Source organism: Lepus europaeus, chromosome 10 (assembly GCF_033115175.1).
Source record: "Lepus europaeus isolate LE1 chromosome 10, mLepTim1.pri, whole genome shotgun sequence".
Classification (NCBI taxonomy): Eukaryota; Metazoa; Chordata; class Mammalia; order Lagomorpha; family Leporidae; genus Lepus; species Lepus europaeus.
In genome coordinates, this window is record NC_084836.1 from 50300176 (window position 1) to 50321175 (window position 21000).

A 21000-nucleotide genomic window follows, 5' to 3' on the forward strand; every position below is an offset into this window, starting at 1 on the left:
CTTCAGATCAGCACCGTGCGCCGGCTGCAGCGGCCATTGGAGAGTGAACCAGCGGCAAAGGAAGACCTTTCTCTCTGTCTCTCTCTCTCACTGTCCACTCTGCCTATTAAAAAAAAAAAAAAATGAAGAAGAAGAAGAAGAAAGACACAGTCTGTAAGATCAAGGAGGTCATGTACCTAGAGCACACAAAGATACTTTGGAAAGCAGGTAATGTTTTCTATCACTAAACAAACAAATATAGTTTGGGTTTTAGTAAAATCTGAAACATCTCACGGCAATAATTTGTGGAAATAGAGCCACAAAAACTTTTAAAAATTAGTGATATTGAAATAATATTAATTTACTCATTGGAAAACAAGTTCTCCATATGTATAGTAATAGCAATGCTTTAAATCAAAGATTTAAATAAGTGCTGTTAACAGTGTCTTTAAGTTTCTCTTTCTGGTATAATTGGAAACACATTGTCAAAGCCACTCCACTATTGGGCATTTTCACTAGTCTACATATCCAAGATATAGTCACTGTTGAGAGATATCTGGCTAAAAGGGATGGAAGTGCTCTGTGTTAGAATTCTCAAAAATTTCATCTAAAATACATATCAAGCATAAATAATCAGGGTATATGCATTTATTACAATTATTGTATGTACCCAAGCCATATCTAATTTCAAAAGGATATGGGAATTACTATGGTTCTCAATTTCCTGCCCAGATGATATCAGACAACTGCTTTATAGTCCTCTGTCAGCATTTCCATTCCCAGAACAGGGTGGATCTCTTGAACCAGGAACCTGTGCTGACAACTGATGTTGCAAATGATGGATTTTCTATTGAAAATATCTATAGCCTGAATACTCCACCCACCCATATTGCACAAAATATAATTTAAAAAATATTCCATGGACAAGCCATTCCACTGGTCAAAAATTATCAGAGAAGACTGGAATAAATAGGCAAAGCTATTCTTTATGGTTTATTTTAGACTGTAAAATGAGATAAACTTGAAATACTACATATAATGATTAGCAAATGAGTAATATTGTAAATATTATGATTTTTTAAAAATTTCTTAACTTATAGTAAACTCCAATTAGGTTTAAAGCTTGCCAGCTTTTTCATCAAGCAATAGTGAGGCTAAATAGATTTGAGGTTTTTTTCAGCAGAAAAATGGATGGCCAAGAATTAATTAGATTATAGGCATTTCTCTGAGAACTATGTCAGTCTGGCACAGAGCATTCTAAAGGGTATTTTAAAGTACCAAGATTAAGTCTATATCTAATATTTTATAGTATAAACAAATATTAGCAATAAATATGTTCCCATCAAAAATCACAAGATCAATGGAAAAAACTGATTATTTATCAATATGAAATTATTAGCATACAATAATTTAAAATAATAATAAATTTTATGTATATTCTTACATATAGTGAATTTATTTATAAAATATAAAGCAATCTAGCCAAAGTTACTCTGGCCATTATTTCTTATATAAAAATGTAATGTCTAGTAATGTTTTCCACTTAAATTGTTTCCTATTTTATTGTTTTAAGTATCTACCACAAGGTAGATATGCAAATACATGAACCACTTATTAAAGCCACAAGTTTTACAGCAAGACTTTATTTCTACTCCAGCGAAAACATTTAGTTTATGGCTGCTTAATCCTGTGTAATCTTTTTTCTTCTAAAAATGGTGATAATGATACTACCCACAATGTTGTTGAGAGAATTAAATGATAGTATGTACAAAATGATCACAAGGTTCCAACTACTAGTAAGCCCTCAGCTAGTGTTAGTTTTAGTTTTCCTTCCCTATCTAATTGAAGATGAATCCATCATTAACCCCAGAACAAATTCCAGAAAAGTGGAGCACCAACTGTATAGAAAAGAGTTCGCAGGAGCCTGCAGTGCCAGCATCCCATATGGGCACTGGCTGGAGTCTCGGCTGCTCCTCTTCCAATCCAGCTCCCTGCTAATGCACCTAGAAAAGCAGTAGAGGATGACCCAAGTCCTTGGGCCCCTGCACCTACATGGGAGACCTGGAAGAAACTCCTGGCTGCTAGCTTGCTCCTCTCCAGCCGTACCTCTCTGTAACTCTGTCTTTCAAATAAATAAAAAATAAATGTTTTTTTTTAAAAAAAAGAAAAAGAGTTCACTGTTTCAAAAGCAGCACTCCCAGAGCCCTATTTTCTCTTATAATTTTCAGATATTTTTAAAAAGTGAGTTTTGGCCTGCGCCACGGCTCACTAGGCTAATCCTCTGACTGCGGCACCCCGGGGTTCTAGTCCTGGTTGGGGCGCCAGATTCTGTCCCGGTTGCTCCTCTTCCAGTCCAGCTCTCTGCTGTGGCCCGGGAAGGCAGTGGAGGATGGCCCAAGTGCTTGGGCCCTGCACCTGCATGGGAGACCAGGAGGAAGCACCTGGCTCCTGGCTTCAGATCAGTGTAGCTCCAGCTGTAGCGGCCATTTGTGGGGTGAACCAATGGAAGGAAGACCTTTCTCTCTGTCTCTCACTTCTCACTGCCTAACTCTGCCTGTCAAAAAAAAAAAAAAAAAAAGTGAGAATTGCCACAACCAACTCTTTACATGAAGATGTTCTGACTCTCCAATACCATAGTCATTAGCCACATGCGGCAACTGAGCACTTGAAGGATCTCTAACTGAGGAATTAATTTTTTAATTTCGTTGCATTTTAATTTACTTAAATTTAATTAGCCACATGTGGATAGTGGCTACCATGTTGAACAGTGCCGTCCAGGAGTCTTGTCTTCTTCCCACGGTGAATTTAGAGTTGACTCTTGTCCCCTCGGTGGCGTGGCCAAGTCCCTGCCTTTCCGCTCATTTCCCACTTACCTCGATTTCATCTAGGAGAGTCGTTCTGTTCCTCCTCCCAGGCTTCTCCAGCACTAGCAGTGATGTGCTGCCCTCCATCTAATGGCTTCTTCTCTTGACTTCAAGCTTCACATATTTATTTCTTCCTGGAAGGAAGATCTTAAGCACAGAGCAGACTTTGACAGGATCTGATACGATGCCAATCAAACTCTCAGGAACCAGGTATCATTTTGTCTGTTAAATAAAATACTTGACGCTCGCCAGAAGGCATTTTAGGAAGACTAGGCTGGGGAAGTTTCATATGGTCTTTACTCCAGGCCCCATATATATGTTCAGAAATGTTGTTAGGAAAAGAGGAAAAGCAAGGAGGGAAGTGGGAGAGGAGGGGGGAAAAGAGAAGCAAGAGGAAGAAGAGGGAAGGAGATAAAAGGGCAGAGCAGAAGAGGAGGGAAAATGTGCAGTGTTCAATGATAATTTGTAATTGTTACTGATACTGACCAGATATATCATAAATGATATGCTACAGATTTAATATATACCTCAGAAATGTGTATTCAAAAATTATTATAGTGAATTTACCAAAATATAGACTTAAAATATAAAACATAAATAAAATTATAATTGTAGTGATGAAAATGATGGTGATGATGACAGCTTTTTTAATCCTTGACTTTTTGTTAGTCCAGACAAACATATTGAAAAGTTTTAGTTGACAACCTACATTTTTCCCTACTCATTCGTAGGTTGTATTCTTGCTTTAAAAAAAAAAAAAAGTATTTGGAAATTACTGTAAATTACTAATTTCTAGAATAAGTTTTATTAGGCTTGGCAGGATAAGTACTTTTAAGCATTTTATAAAGTGTATTTCCCAGTAAGTCATAGGAGTTATAAAAACTGAAGAAAAATGGGCCTCTTTTCACGCCTAAGTGATTTAGAGTGTTTGTGGAAACATAATAACCAAAGGGTACTGAAAGTTTCCTTGTCTCCATTGCAAAGAAAAGAGAAAAAAATCAAGAAAGTCAAAAACAGTGTTTCAACTCTTTCTAGTAGAAGTTAATTCTGATATTAACTCTCAATAAACCATTTCCCAATCTCCAAGGATACAGAAGCTAATTAAGTCCAGACCTTGCCCTCCAGGGGCTTGCTGTAACACATTGAGGATAGACAAAAATTTTCAGCACTGACATTCATGAAGATAAACACTGAACTAAAACTCAGGGAGCCCAAACCAAGGAGTGAATTCCTAATTCTGCCTGGAAGGCCTCAGAAACATGGTATATCTTGAGCTGAGCCCTGTAGAACAATGATGGCTTTAATATGCACAGTGGACCAAGGAAGCAGTACACACAAAAGCATAGACTGCACAAGAATATGAACATTTGAGAGACTGTCCTCGGCCCATGGGCTAGGTCACCTGGGACACTTGGGGAAGTGGCCATTGAGGAGGCTGTGGGGGCAGATGCCGGAAGCTCTGAGCATCCGTCTCAGCAAGGAGCTTGGACGTCATCCTCCAGGCCTGCACTGCCCGCTATACCAACCATGGGCCACATAAGCCTGCGTACCTTTAAATTGAAATGAATCAAAATTAAAACTCAATTGCTCAGTCCGTACTACCTACAGCTCAACAGACATAGTGGCTACAGAGCTCTACGGGGTAGTGCTAACTCTGAACACTCAATATATATAATTCAGTAATTATGACAAAATGAATTCAACTTACAGTAGATTTACATATAATGCCTTCTTAGAAACTCACCAAGTGCTTTGGCATAATGAAGACCCTGAGAAGCCTGAAGTACAAAATCAGGTTTCAACTCTGTTTAATCCAATGTTTCCATTATGTATGTGGTCACTGAATTCCTTTTTATTTCTTAACACAGCCTAATCTAAATTATCTAAATATAATGTATTATATTTGTCTATTTAAAAAAATACCTTAGAAGATTGGATTTTGGATACTTTCACTATAAGGAAATGTTACATGATAACGAAAGAAAAACAGTAACAGAAAGCCATCAAGGGGCAGGCCTTTAGCAGGGCTGTGAAGCTGCCAGATGGGACGGCAACATTCCACATCAGGGAGTGGGAGTTAGAGTCCTGGGTCAGCTTCCAATTCCAGCTTCCTGCTGGTGCAGACCCTGGGAGGCAGCTGGGTCCCTTTAGTGGAAAAGAGGCCATAAAAGAAATTGCAGGAAAACCAGAATGTTGTGTCCCAGAATCTGAGGGAAGGGAGAACTTCAAAAAGGATGTTATGGTCAACAGTTTTTGAATGCCACACAGAGGACCTTAAACACACACACACACACACACACACCCCATAATGGGTTCACTGAACTCACAACAAAAAGGTCACTTTTAACTTAGCAACAACAATTTCTACATAACACCAGGGTAGGGCACATGAGTGCCTTGGCAGCTGTGAAACTGTAGTGGACAAGGATTGAATTGCAGACAAAGAGTAGAAAGCATGAATGTAATAAACTGTCTGAAGTTTATCTGACTAGAAATGAAAAGCAATCGAGTAACTGCTAGAGGATGCATAGTACTAACTTTTTTAAAAATAAAAGAGACCAATAAATCAATACAATAGACATGTACTGTCTACAGTGCTAGAAACTGAAAAATGCACATGCCTGCCTTCAAAAACTTCAGAGTGTGCTCATTTAAAAACGTTATAGGGGGGCCGGCACCATGGCGCAGCGGGTTAAAGCCCTGGCCTGAAGCACCGGCATCCTATATGGGCACTGGTTCTAGTCCCTGCTGCTCCTCTTCCAGTCCACCTCTCTGCTGTGACCTGGGAAAGCAGTAGAAGATGACCCAAGTCCTTGGGCCTCTGCACCCACATGGGAGACCTGGAAGAAGCTCCTGGCTCCTGGCTTCAGATTGGTGCAGCTCCGGCCGTTGCGGCCATCTGGGGAGTGAACCTTTGGATGGAAGACCCCTCTCTCTCTCTGTCTCTACCTCTCTCTGTAACTCTGTCTTTCAAATAAATAAAAAATAAATATTTAAAAAAAAAAAACATTATAGGACCAGCACTGTGGTGTAGCAAATAAAGCCACTGCCTACAATGCCAGCATTTTATATTGTCTCCAGTTTGAGTCCAGGCTACTTCATTTCCAATCCAGCTCCCTGCTAATGTGCCTGGGAAAGCAGCAGAGGATGGCCCAAGTGCTTGGGCCTCTGTACCCATGTGGGAGACCCGGAAGAGGTTCTAAATGCTTGGCCAGACTTGGCTGTTGCAACCATTTGGGAAGTGAACCAACAGTTAGAAGATTCATTCTCTCTCTCTCTCTCTCTTTCTCTCTGTCTCTTTCTCAGTAACTGTGCCTTCCAAATATAGAAATAAATCTTTTTTAAAAACATTATAAAGGGATGATTTGATCTTAGTTAATTTATATAAATATTGGGAAAAATAATAGCCATATCGTATATAACATTGTGGTCCACAAAGGGTCTTTCAACTTTTGATGAAATTTAGAATTTAAAACAATGTTACTAGCACTATAAAAAAAAAATCTACCCAATATCAGGTATTTATGCTGTCTGTGAACAAACTACACAGGAGGTAATTTAAAGACAAATTCTTCCAAGTAGTGAAAAGAGATTCAGGGGCTAGCACCGCGGCTCACTTGGTTAATCCTTCGCCTGCGGCGCTGGCATCCCATATGGGCTCTGGATTCTAGTCCCAGTTGTTCCTCTTCCAGGCCAGCTCTCTGCTGTGGCCCAGGAAGACAGTGGAGGATGGCCCAGGTGCTCGGGCCCTGCACCTGCGTGGGAGACCAGGAGGAAGTACCTGGCTCCTGGCTTCAGATCGGGGCAGCGCCAGCCGTGGAGGCCATTTGGGGAGTGAAACAACAGAAGGAAGACCTTTCTCTCTGTCTCTCTCGCTCTCTCACCGTCTAATTCTATCTGTCAAATAAATAATAATAATAAAAGATTAAAAATAATAAAAAGAAAAGAGATTCAGAATAGACTCTAAATTTGTGTAGGGCAAGAGAGAAAGTAAATCAATGCAATATGCAGTTTAGTGCTATTCAAACTGATCCAATGACTGCAAGTGCTCTAATGGCTTATTGTAAAGCCTGGGGACTTAATTTTGCACTTAATTCAGCATCTTACTAAAAAGTTTTCTTTTACAGACCTTGATACTTATTGGATGTGTGAACTCTAAGAAACCCTAAATTTAACATCAGAATATGCAGAAAACCTAGATGTGCAGGATACACCTACTCTATTTAATGCATACCTAGGTAGAACTTCTTACTAAAATATTTTTATAAAAAAATTAATATGTATCGTATAGTGTTAAATGCAACCAAAATAACAGTGGTTTCAATGAGTTGGAAATGTATTTCTCTGTCAGTATATGCTGCCTGGTGCTACAGCAGCTTTGCCACATTATGCATCTAGAGGCTTCTCTAGGTTGCTTCACCTTCCCCAGGACGTCGCCTTAATTTGCATGGCACAGCAGGACTGAGTAAGAAGTGGCAGGAGGAAAGCATCACCCCTCACTGAAATCCCATGATCTGAAACTCACACACATCACTTCTCTCACACGTTACAAGTGAGAACTTAGTCACGTGGCCACAACTAATCTCAAAGGATGATAAGAAGGGACGTCTTCAGCTGTGTATCCTACCAAGTTCCCTGGCAGAACCTGAGAACTTTTACTAAAGAAAGAAGATGGTGAATCCTGGAAGATTAGTGGCTCTGAACATACACACTGGAGTGTGTGTGTGTGTGTGTGTGTGTGTGAGCTATGCATGTTATTGTGTGTTCCAGCTGGTCACAGCCAAAATGCCAGATAGCACTGCAGGCACTCAGCAAGAGGCTGAGGGCACAGTCCTGCCAAAGTCTCCCAGCCGAGACCCCTGTGCGTGCCGAGTGGGTAGTGTGTGTTCACTCCGCTGAGCCTTCTCTTTCTGCTCCTTCATTAGTCTGTATTCTGCCAAGAATTTCAATCCATGTGGTGGACAAAAGATGTGCAAAGAAATAAAGGGATGATTTCATTCCAAATGTTAAAATGCAGCTCCACAGGAGTTCAAGGCCCCTTAGAGGAAACAAAGTTGAGGGACACAAAGCCGTCTACCAGAAGTCCTTTGATATTATGAAGGGCATAGTAAATTATAAGTAGAATAAAAGGCTTTACCATTAGAGGTAGATATTGTTTTGGGGAGGAACCGAAACTTGCAGTGTTTGAAGGACATTCTTTCAAAAATGAATACGAAATTAGGAATAAGGTCTTTATTGGGAGTAACTTATAGAAGTGAGGGCCAATCTGCCCCTGCCCAATGATTGCAGAACATGTAGAGACCTGACATGACTTCAAGAGATTTGGGTGCCATGGAGAGCTTTTGAATGTTTGGTGACAGTTTCCACCTCCTTAGGGTGCCCCCTGTCACAGGGTTCTGGGTGATAAGACTGACACTGGATGCATGTTACAGGGATCCACTATCTGCTGTAAAGAGGGTAGTTTGCTTCAGGACCACTTGGCCCCCTCAGGTACCTCTGTACGTAAGTTTTCAGTAAAAGCTCAAGACCCAGATCTCAGTGTAGCCTAGCTGGTATCCCAATTCCTTGTCCACTGTCCAGGTATATCTTGACTCAGGCAGTTCTTACCTGCCCAAGCAAAGTATCTCTGTAGTCATCCTGCTTCTTTTAGGCCGTCCAAAAGGACACGCCAGGAACTTTTGATAAGTGTCCTGTGTCAAACTGAATGAAGGTCTGCCTCTATGAACAGGATCCTTGGGTGTCACCTAGAGACATTTCTGCTGATTTCTAGAACTTATTGACATCTGGATTGCTAGAAGCATCTTGGCCTTCAGATGTCTCTCAAAGGTTTTGAGCAGAATGGGACTTTCTCTTGCCAAATCACATTCCTTACAGATCAAATCAGCTTTATCAATTCCCAGATAGAAGCTCGTGATGCAACCAATGTGTATGTGTGTGTATATATATATATATATATATATATATATATATATATGTTGGTTATATATACATTTATATATGTATGTATATATAAGTATATATACATGCCCTGGATGGGGCATCCCACCTGGTGGGAAGGGGTGAGGATGTGAGTGTCCATGACCAGGATGTCCAGCCCCCGGGGTGCCTGCTGATGGAGGGCCATGTCCTCCAGCCCCAGGAGGCATTGGTGGGGGGGGGGGGGGGGCATGGCTGGAGGTATTCCAGGTGGGAGGGCTCCAGGAGGCAGCACTGGGGGTGGGAAAGAGCCAGGAGGAGGCATGCCTGGTGGAGGAAGCCCAGATCCCAGTGATGATACCACAGGATTGGGTATATATATATATATGTATATATATATATATATACATATATATATATAAAGTATATATGTATATGTATATGTATCTTTATTTCAAATATCCTTGTGACTGATGAGCAAGCTCTTGGTGTATATATTCATAATATTTTACACACACACACACATACACACACAAGATTTGTTTTGTTTGAAAGGCAGAGTGACAAAGAGAAAGTGAGAAACAGAGAGAGAGATCTTCCATCCACCGGTTTACTCCTCAAATGGCCACAACAGCCACTGGGTCGGGTCATAGCCAAGAGCCTGAAACTCCATCCAGGCCTCCTACGTGGTGACAGAGCCCCAGGCCACCTGAGTCATATTCAGCTGCTTTCCCAGGCACATTAGCAAGGAGCTGGATGGGAAGCAGAGCAACTGGGACTCCAACCAGCCCTCTGATATGGGATGCCAGTGTCTCAAGCTTCAGCTGCTGTGCTACAACACCAGCCCCTCAACATGATCTTTGATGATGGCCTTGTTTACAGTTCTAAATTTGATAACCTCTGCTTCACTTCTTACTGTGTGAACTTGGGCAGGGCAAGTTACTTAAGCTCTCTATGCCTCCATAGCCTAACCTAAATAGATAATATTAACAGTGCCCACTTTATAGAATTCCTGGGGGTAAGCATGCAAAATATTGTTAGCTGCTCCATTTCTGGCATGTCTAGTATATAGTAAATACAATAAGAACAATAATTACAACTGTCAATTCAGTGTTTTGTGACTGCTTTTCACTGTTCCCCAGATATCTGTTTACTGCAATGTGAGAAATAGTCCAAAAATCAGCAGCTTAAAACAATAAACATTTTTCTTTTTTAAATTTTTATTAATATAAAGATAACAGATTTCATGTATTTCAGATACAATTCTAAGATAACCATATTTCCCTCTCTTCCCCCCTTGCTCAACTCCCCTATTTCTTTCCTTTAATTTTTGCAATATTTTTTTCATATTTCATATATACAGTTTTAAGAACATAGTGATACTACCCACTGTACCCTTCCTCCCTCCCTCACACACTCTCTCCTCTGTCTTTTCTTATTTTCCCTTTAATTTTTACAGTGACATATTTCCAATTGTCTTTACTATCACAACCTTAACCCTCCATCAGATAAAGAATTTAACAAATGATGAGTAGAAAAACCACTGTTCCTGAAGAGTATAGACAAGGGCAGTAAACAATAATCAAATCCCAAAATGTAAATTTCACTCATATATATTACATTTTTGGTACTCGGTATATTAGTTATCACAAGTCAGAGAAAACATATGATATCAATAGAAAAGAAGACACAAAAAAATGGAAAAATCTTCCATGTTCCTGGATTGGAAAAATTAATGTCATCAAAATGTCCATACTACCCAAAGAAATTTACAGATTCAAAGATCTTCTAATCAAAATACCAAAGATATTCTTCTCAAATCTGGAAAAACTAACCCAAAATTTATATGGAAACACAAAAAGCCCTGAATAGTTAAAGCAATCCTAAACAATAAAAATAAAGTTGGAGGCATCATAATACCTGATTTCAAGACCTATCATAGGGTAGTTACAATCAAAACAGCTTGGTACTGGCAAAAGAATAGACATATTGACCAATCGAACAGGTTCAAGACCCCAGAATTAGTTTATGCATCTACAACCAACCAATCTGACAGGCAAGCTAAAATCACTCCATGGAGAAAGAGGTCTTGTCAACAAATGTTGCTGGGAAAATTGGATAAATGCATACTCATAAGCCAAGACCCTACCTATACCCTATATAAAAATCAATTCACAGTGGATCAAGGATCTAAATCTAAGACCTGAAATCATCAAATTACTAAAGAGAAACATAAAGGAAACACTCCAAAGCATTAGCATAGTCAAAGACTTCTTGGATAAGACCCCAGAAGCACAGGCAATAAAAGCAAAAATAGACAAATGGCATTACATCGAGCAAAGAAGCTTCTGCACAGCAAAGGAAACAGTGGAAGTTAGGGCCACATGGTGAGGAACTGAGGCCTCTAGCAGCTAGCCATGTGAGCAAGCCTTCATAGAAGAGATCTTTCAGTGCTAGTTAAAACTCTACCAGTGACAGCCCTGGCCAGCTTCTCAACTGAAATATCATGAAAGAACCTGAGCAACTGCCACTCAACAAAGTAAAGAGGCAACTGACAGAATGGGAGAAAATATTCATGAAATATACATCTGATAAAGGATTAATATCCAGGGCATGTAAGGAACACAAGAATCTCAACAACAAAACAAGCAATCCAGTTAAGAAATGGGGTAAGGATACGAACAGGCATTTTTCAAAGGATGAAATATAAATGGGCAACAGACACATGAAAAGATGCTCAGGATCTCTAGCCATCAGGAAAATGCAAATAAAAACCACAATGAGGTTTCACCTCACCCCAGTTAGAATGGCTTTTAAACAGAAATCAACAACCTGCTGATGGGGTTGTGGGGAAAAAAGATATCCTAATTCACTGTTAATAGGAATGTAAACTGGTACAGGCACTGTGGAAGACAGTATGGAGATACCTCAGAAATCTGAACATAAACCTACCATATGACCCAGCCATCCCATTCCTAGGAATTTAACCAAGGGAAATAAAATCAGCATAGTGGCTGGAGGCCTCAGTTCCTCACCATGCGGCCCTCTCTTCCACTGCTTGAGTACCCTTGAGATATGGCAGTAGCTTCCACTAGAGCAAACAGCCTAAAAGGGAGAGCAAGAAGGGAATTCTGATGCCTTATACAGCCTAGTCAAAAACCATCACTTCTGCCGTATTCCACTCATTAGAAGTCGTTATTTCCTGCCCACACTCAAGGTGGGGGGACTATTCTCAACCTTCTTTAATAAGGTATGTCAAAGAATTTGTTGCTTTTTTTTTTTTTTTTGCTCCCTCTGTCCTCATGAGCTGATAGTCATTTTTTCTGAAACTAATTAAGGCTTTTATTATCTTTAATATTAGTTATGCAAGGGTACCTCAAAAAATCATGGAAAATGTAATAAAAAGCTTATTGTAATGCAAATAGTTGGGTTTTGTTACCAATATGGAAGACCTGAACTGAGTTCCAAAATACCAAGCATTTGAGGAATGAACCAATATAAAAGAGTAGTGCTCTCGTGCTCGCTTGCTCACTCTCTATATCAAATTAATTTTTAACATACCAGTTATGCTAAGTCTTTTTAGCTTTTTAAGTATCTCCAACTCTCATTCACATGTTTGAGGGCTCTTCAAGAAGTTCATAGGAATGTATATATGAAAAATCTATATATGAATTTCAAAAATATTTTTGCAGCAAAAGAAATTTATCTTCTAATTCCACTTGGACACAAATTTCTTGACGTACCTTTATGTTTTATTAAACTTTCTTGCTCTGGTGCTCTGACCTCACCTCCTCTTTGATTTTCTCACTCGGCCTGGAACTACAAAAATGGTGACTGGTGACTTATATTATAAGTTCTGGGACTAGGAGAATGGGTGTTTCTTTGCTGCACCTCTTTCTCTACTCCACCTGTCACTGAGAAAGGATTCTGAAAAGCATTGAATTGTTTGTCGCTTGAAAAGGAAACTAAAGATATAGTATTTTTATTGTGATTGCCAGCTTATGTATGCATCTTAGCAGTAGAAAAGCAGCATACCTTAAGGGCTAAAGATTTCTCTAGGGTTAGGCAACATGGATTCAACTCCATTACTTAGTTCCTGGATGTATACTCTTGGGCAGATTATGTAACCTCTCTCAGTTTCTTGTTTGAAAAGTGGAGAAGGAATGCCCATTATTTTACATACACTTACTAAAGGCTTATGAAGATCAAATGACATAATATGTGTAAAGCCCTGAAAAAGAGTGTGACACCTAATAGACAATTAGCTGTTATTTTATGAACAGACTGAGAACTCACTGAAATGAATGGTATTTTTCTTTGTACTCTCCCTGTTTCCCTGGCTGGTGCCACCTTTTCCTTCAGTCCTGACAGCACAGCGTCAGGCACATAATGAATTGTTCACCTTGAGAGATCAAGGATCTGGCCAGGACACGAGCTGACAAGGCCAGGCCAGGCTGGGGCCTGGAGGTATACATGAAATGAAAGAAGGTAATAACTTAGGAAGAAATGGGAGGACAGAGGAGCAATAGGATTGGGGAAACCTGGTTCCCCAATGTTCCAAATCCAAGGAAGACGAGAAGGTGAGCAAGTGAGAAATAGGGTCAAGAATCAGAACTCCATGAGAAATGGCATTCATAAAAACTCATTATCTTAAGCTTGTGTGTGAGATTTGTGTCAGGAACAAGTATCAAAATGGGGTACACATTTCCCTCAATAAATGCAGGTGGATCAGGAGATGGACACACACACACACACACACACACCCCAGAGATGAACATTAGCCTGAATTAACAATGTGCTCCTTACTGATCATTAGTGTTATGGGGAACTTTAAAATGAGTTCATCTATTTAATGCATTCTTTCTTGTTTTCTTCATTAGATCCCCTCAGCAGAGTATGTTTAAGACCCAAAAATGTAACTGACTCATTGAGCACCTATATTAATGCTAATTATATTAGGGTAAGTAAATTATAAATTTCTTCCTGGTGAGCATGTCAGCTTACTATTTGGAGTTTTCTTTTTCTTTTCTTTTTTTTTTTAGAGTAGATTAAGTTTGATTTACCTTGTTGACTGGAGGTTTGTTGTTGTCGTTGTCACACTCAACATCTGTGTAGATGGCCCTACACGGATGCTCTGATGAGGACTGAGCATTAACCCCCTCCTACCATATGCTGCACTTGACTCATTGGAAAAAAAAACCATGTGAACTTGGGGCTACCATCAGTGAACCTGCCACTGACTGTTGCTATCAGGGAGCTCAGTTTTTTGTGCTGAAGATCTTTTCCCTACATGTTCACTGCACGGAATGAACTTAAAGCTGATATTTTTTGTCTCTTTACTTCAACCAGGGCTACAGTGGCAAGGAGAAAGCATTTATTGCCACACAGGGCCCCATGATCAACACCGTGAATGACTTCTGGCAGATGATTTGGCAGGAAGACAGCCCAGTGATTGTTATGATCACCAAACTCAAAGAAAAAAATGAGGTATGATCTTTAACCAAGTTCTAAATATTATCCGTGTCCTATTACTGTAGAAGAGATGTTACATGAGGAAAATCACTGTTTACATATAACAGATTTGTTTAAACGGAAACTTTGGGGACATTTAAAGGCTTGATCACTTTACATTTCCTAATAATTAAAATTGATATTATCCTATGAATGGCAACTTCTTTTAGACAAGTCAATATACCTGGTAGATACATACCTCATTTGTATCTACATGTCTCAGTAAGAAAATGAGGGGCCATGAATTTCAGCCTAATTTATTCCCAGAGGAATAAAAAATCATTCATCATATCCAAAGGAATTTTTGAGCATCTACTACATGACAGATGCCATTCTGGTTGCTGGAGATAAATATATTAGTAAATAAGTCATACCAAAATCCCTGCCCTTGGCATATCTTAGCTCTTTAGTGGGGGAAGATAAATACCAAGAAATAAGCATAATAAATTCATAGATAATGTAGTCTATTAGAGGGGATACACGCCATAGGGGTAAAAAGTATACTAGGACAAGTGCATTGAATATGCTGGCCTAGAGAGAGAGGCTGGGGGAGAAAGAGTAGATTGTGCCCTTAAATAGGGTGGGCAAGGTGAACCGCATTTATACAAAGTGAGATCTGAAGGGAAACAGGGAGGAAGTTACAGTAACCAAGCAACTGTTTCAATATTTTCATAATAAGAAATTCAATAAAGAGACAAAATCAGATTCCATTTCCACATTGGTAGTCTTTGCTAAGGTTCGAGCTTTCACAATACTTATTCTGCATTTTGCTTCAGCAAAATAAAAGTGTGTAACTACTAAAGTTTGCCATCCTACCCACTGCTTATGTTTTAGTGCATCTTATTGGGATAATTTATAGTCTGACTTCAGCATTTTAGCATTTATGGTTTTTTTCTTGTCAAAATTACTACGTGAGGCTTTTACCAGATCCACAAGACTTCAGAAACACTGAGCTTTCCCTATGTCTTTCTGTGAGTTATAAGCACTGAGTATAGTATAATCTTGCTCTTAATTAGATAGAATTAAGCCTGATAGAATCCAGGCTAACTGGAAAGCAATTTGTAAGTTTTTAAAACTTTGCCCTTTTTGTTTCCATTTCGGCTGCAACAGATGAAATGTGTTTTTCTGAAATTTAATTCTGGAACACAAGTCTGTCTGTGGCCAACAGATGAAGTTACATTCTTAATTCACTGTGCAGCTTACTAATAAGTGCATTTCTGTGAATCTAATCTATAAAGCTGGAGGCTGCACAGCAAAAATAACTGCTAGTGCTCTTCAGTTGTCTCACACCCAGCACCATTCTGGCAACACAACAAGACTGTGACAGTTCCTGCACAGCTGTTTGACGTATATGACATTTTACCTTTACAGTGGGAGAGACTGTTCAAGTTTACAAGCTGTGTTTTCTGTGTACATACGTGTCTGCATGTGTGTGTAGAACTTATGTAACATGGCAGACTCTGTAGCCTGGGATAAACTCCCACTACAAAGTCAGTTCCACTGGATCAAATATAAAATAGCGCCCATAGCAGAGCTTGGGCGAAAAGTGAAAGAAATCCCAGTGGACAAAATGGAATAAAATGTGTAAATCCAGAGAATAATACCTTACTTGTGTTGTAATGTCCAAATAAGCAATAGAGACAAAATCAGAGCTCGCAGGAGCCAGGAGTTACAAATGAGACTGTACATAAAGTGAGCACCAGCAAGGGCTACACTTTCAGTGCAAAGGTGGACCATAAAGATGAATCTGCCAGGGGCAGGCATTTGAGGCTACTTGGTGGATACCTGCTTCCAGCATTGGAGTATCTGGATTGGAACCCAGTTCTGGCTCCTGTATCTAGCTTCCTCCTAAAGCAGACCCTAGAAGGCAGCACTAATGTCTCAAGTAGTTGGGTTACTGCCACCCCATGGGAGACCTGGGTTGATTTGCTAGCTGCAGCCCCCAATCAGGTCATTGTAGGCATTTGGGAAGTGAACCAGGTGATAGGAGTGGGCTCTTACACTCTCTCTCTCTCTCTCTTTTTTGTGTTTGTCTCCCTGTCTTTCTCTGCATTTTTCTGCCATTCAAATCATAAATTTAAATAAATAGTCTGCCTGTCAAAATAAGACTATAACAAGAAGTCAATCTAAGTCTGACTTTCCTGTGGTTTAAAGAAAAATACTGTTGAATATTTAAAGCCAAGAAATTTCAGAATTCAAAAACCAGAAAATACCAGATGGAGTAATGAAATAATAGCATGTTGGTTTCATTTTTTTATTTTTTGTAGAAATAAAGGCAAAACCTTTCTAGATGCATACACTCTCAGCATATACCTGATAGAATTTCCACAGAAAAACTCTGCCAAATGTAATCTCACAGTCGAAATTATAAGACACACAGGTAAATAAAATACCATAAGGAAAAATCAGAAGAAGCAACAAGTAGAAATAGATCTATAAGAAATTAAAATTATAAATATTATAAATAGAGGCTTTTAAAATAATTGAGCACACAAAACAAAATAAATAATTGGGCAAACAAAGGAATATGTTACTACTAAAAAAGACACAAAAGATTTTCAAATATCCAAAAAACAACAAAAATAGATATTAAAGTAACAGGCTTTTAAGGTTGGAATTTAGACAAATTTATAAAGCTAGAAATAACTGAATAAGTAAGTCATGCTTCAGAAGATATAATTTTAAAAATTACCTAGAAAATCAAAATGATCAAAAAAAAGCTATGGTGGAAGGGAGGTGGAAAGGAGAAATATCACTACGTTCTTAGAATTGTATCTACAAATCACATTGCATCTGTTAAAAACTAGTTCACAATTTTGAAAGTATGAAAAAATAAAATTAAAGCTAAAGATACATAGAATTTCCACCAAAAAATACATAAAAGACATAAAAGTACATGAAAACACATAAAAGTATTTAAATGTCCTACAATGGTTTATGGTATTTTAGAGGAAGAAAGAATTGAAAGAGGTATTGAATGAAGAAGATTTACAGTAGGAAAAAATAACTCAACCGTTGGAAGCAGTAAAGTATAATTCATCTTAGAACAACCTGAACTCTGTTCTCAGTGCTTCTTTCCTCCTAGGGGAATTACCCTCTTGAGATTTGTCTAAATGAAGGAGATCAAATCTGTGAGCAACAGCATTTCTTCTCATTTATTGTAATATGAAAATTGATTTTTCAGTTCCATTTATTCATTTTTGGTTCATTCTCTTTTTATAAAAAGTGAGAGTATTGGATTATTAAATAAAAGATGGCAATTAATCCTTTTTTATTTATTAGAAAGTAGAAAGGTTCATGAAAGCATAAAGCCTGGGAACTTGTAAAGATAACACCACCTACGTTTTTTTTGGAGGAAATGATTTTTGTCTATTCCAAACAATGACGCTGAACACAATTGAAAGCTGGCACATTTTTGATAAACAGCATTTTCCTGGTAGTGTGAAGTCTACTGTGTATTTCTTATAAACCAAACTCGTCACTATCATTTTGATCTGTAAAAATATCAAAGCTCCTCAGTAGTATGACGTATATTTACATCTTGGAGAGTCAAGGCAGAATGGAATTTTTTTTTTTCATTGAAAGAGTAATGAACAATAAAAAAGTCAAAAATTTTTATCACAGTATTTGTGACTATGACTAGCTCCAGGAAGAAATAAATAACACATCATACACAGAAGTCATAAAACATAATACGTTTGACTGTGATATCCCCAAAATATGTATATCAGAGGTTTTAAAAGACTGGAAGCTAAGACAAATAAAATAAATAAATAAACATAAAAGCAAGAAAATACTGTGCCAATTTGAACAATATAGCCTAAGAACAAAACAGAAGCCTCAACTATGCTTTCATGTAGGAATTATTTTTAAAAATCACTTTCTTATTAGTAGATGCTTAGATTGTTTCTGGTTTTCTGTACTCATCTCTGATTATTTCCTGAAGATTGCTTTCTAGAAGTGAAATGACCTGGCTAAATGATGTGAACTTTGGAAACAACATGTTCCCTGTGTGTTCTCTAGATACCTGTCTAATTGTACCATCACTTTCAGAATCAGGAATTCTCCAGCTAACCTAAATGACATTCAGTGCATATTTCCTTCTGAGACAATAGCTCATGTTGCATTTGATTTTGTATAGGATTTATTCAATTGACAAATATTTATCGCAATCTACTACCAAGATTAGTGTAGATACTTGAATTATATCTTTATTGACAAAACCAATAAAGATTCCTCCCATCATAGAGTTTACAATCGAAAAGGGGGAGACACAATGAATAATTATTATATATAGTTATATACAGTGATATCAGCATACTACATATCTGTTATTTACTGCATATCATATCACTGATATTTTCTATAGAAAAAAAGAAAACATAGGGTAAAAGAAATGGTGGGCAATTTGCAATATCAAATCAGATGGTGACTGCGGGCTTCCTAATCAAAACAGATGAGGGAGTGAGATCTGGCGCAAGGCAGAAGAAACAGTGACAACACCCTAAGACTCCTGGCATGTTTGAGGAAGGGCAAGGAGGCCAGCTGGCTGAAGTTAAACTTGCAAAGGGGAGAGTGGTAGAAGATACTTCAAAGACATAACTGTTGCTTAGAAATAATTTACTGAGGCAGATCGTATACCAGGGCACACATCACATGGTTTAGTATCAGAACTGAAGTTGGATTTCTGGTCCTATCTCAATCTGACCTTCTGTAAAATGGGAAAATATAATTTCTTACCTTGCAAAGATGTTGAAGGGGAATCAACATAATTTACATATGGGTAACTATATATTAGGATGTGCTATGCTAATATTAGTTACCATTGCTAATAGCCTAACACAAATATTTTGAAATTTATAGATAGCAGCCTGAAAGAAGCTTACAAACATAAAAGATGATAAGTAATGACCTCGTTAAGTGAGTTTACAGTTACTCTAGGTGTTTTTGCTTAATTAAGTACATCCCAAGAAAGTTTCTTGCTATTTAAATATTGACTAAATCTGTCCCATGTCTGCTTTAAGTTTCACAAAATCTGATGTGCATTTAAATGGAGAAATTTGGCTACTCTATATATAATAAATAAGTTTTAAAATAAAGTGGGTCTTTTCACACTTTATATCTGAAGAGAAAATTTTCTAATAACATATTAAGAAAAAAACATTAATTGTACTCTGTTATATTTTAAATGCATAAAAAATGAAAATACATGGGGCTGGCACTGTGGCGTAGCAGGTAAGGCCAGCACATACATATTCTCAGTGTTTATAATTACCTAACAATGGCATTCGAGTCAAGTAATCTAGAAGCTTCATCAAATATACATAGAAAATCTGGAAACTGGGCTGTTTGATCTTTCAAATAACTAGTTTTTCCTGAGCATTAACAATGTGCTTAGAAATTAAGCCTTAAAGTAAGCATATTTGTAAACCACACTAAGAATGAGAACACTGAGGCACAAGGAACCTAAGGAACATGCCGAGGTCTTAGAGCTGACTTCCAACTTCGCCCTCCTCCTCCTCCTCAAGTCTTATTATGGGCAAGGGGTAAGGGAGTAAGCTATAGTGCAAGAAGCGACTGTGGCTGGAGAGTGTATGATTGCTTACGGTCAAGGTTATGATCTCTAACCATTCCCTTTAGGAAGGAAAGAGGAGATGGATACTTTAGAACTGATTTAAAGAAAAAAATTGTTGAATCTGCTTGTTCTGAATAATGGACAATTTGGAAGTGTTTGGAGTGAGACTATGATGGGAAAGTCACATTCAAAATGGAGATCAGTGTGAAGTGGAGAAGAGGATTCATGCTTTGTAGTAAGGATGAAAAGCAAACCAAATCTGATAACAAGAAAGTTTGTCCAAACATGGTCAGGAGGGTCATGTGGGGGCCAGCCCAGGGTGAAGACAGTGGGGACCCATTGCTATATTCAACTTTCGTGGCAGAATAGAATTAAACATTATTTGATGTTGTCAGTGCTGTCAATGGGCAACAGGGTTCAGGGGCATAGACTGGACTTATCAGAGAAATTGGGATCCTATGCAAGACTTGGCTTACCAAAACACAAAATGGAATCCATTTAGTGTGGGGAGCAAAGAGACTAAAGACACCCTAATATCAGCAGCAAGACTGCCTGGTTTCTGACATTGCACTCATCATGTCAGTGGAAATGCAGCTCGCCCTCACTCTGTCCAGCAACCCCAGGCAGCCTAAACAGATTTGACAGCTCTGTTGTCCAAGCCATTAAGGAGGATGGGAAACTCTGAGGCTGATAATGCCCTTGGGAGCCAGGGAACTCCCTGTCTGCCCTCTGTTGGTGACATCACTAAGTCGGCCAAAATAAGCTGACAACAGGCAGATTCCTAGGGATATGGCATACAAACATACTACGTGCACGGAGGCATCATGGGAATGGAAAGTGAGTACCCGAAAACTCAAGGAGATTTAGACGCTTAGATGGAAATGGGCTACGGGCAGCTTTGGAGAAAGAGAAGTTTTTTAGGAGACATGAGTGGCCCTGACAGACAGACAATAGCACTGGGCAAGGTTCCTCTGGGCTCTGGGTGTGGCGTCAACTGTAGTCTTCTTTCCAGAGAATTAATCTCCCCATTTGAGGAGATTACGGGGAGGAGGCTTATCACAGGCCCATTGCTTCTGCAAGAACTTCCTGTAGTCAGATATGGGAACTTCAAAAAAAGCTCGTCCCTGTGCTCTGGGAGAGATTGAAGGGCCAGAG

The 21000-nt window shown here is 38.7% G+C and overlaps 1 protein-coding gene across 2 annotated transcripts in view; it reads left to right on the forward strand.

The window, feature by feature from the left end:
• Window positions 1–21000, forward strand: part of PTPRR (protein tyrosine phosphatase receptor type R) — a 255887-nt gene that overhangs the window by 204739 nt on the left and 30148 nt on the right. For both annotated transcript variants that reach the window (XM_062202072.1, XM_062202071.1), the window contains 2 exons: window positions 13640–13719; window positions 14109–14246. In XM_062202072.1, coding sequence (XP_062058056.1) covers window positions 13640–13719; window positions 14109–14246 — 218 coding nt within the window. The remainder of the gene's footprint in view (window positions 1–13639; window positions 13720–14108; window positions 14247–21000) is intronic.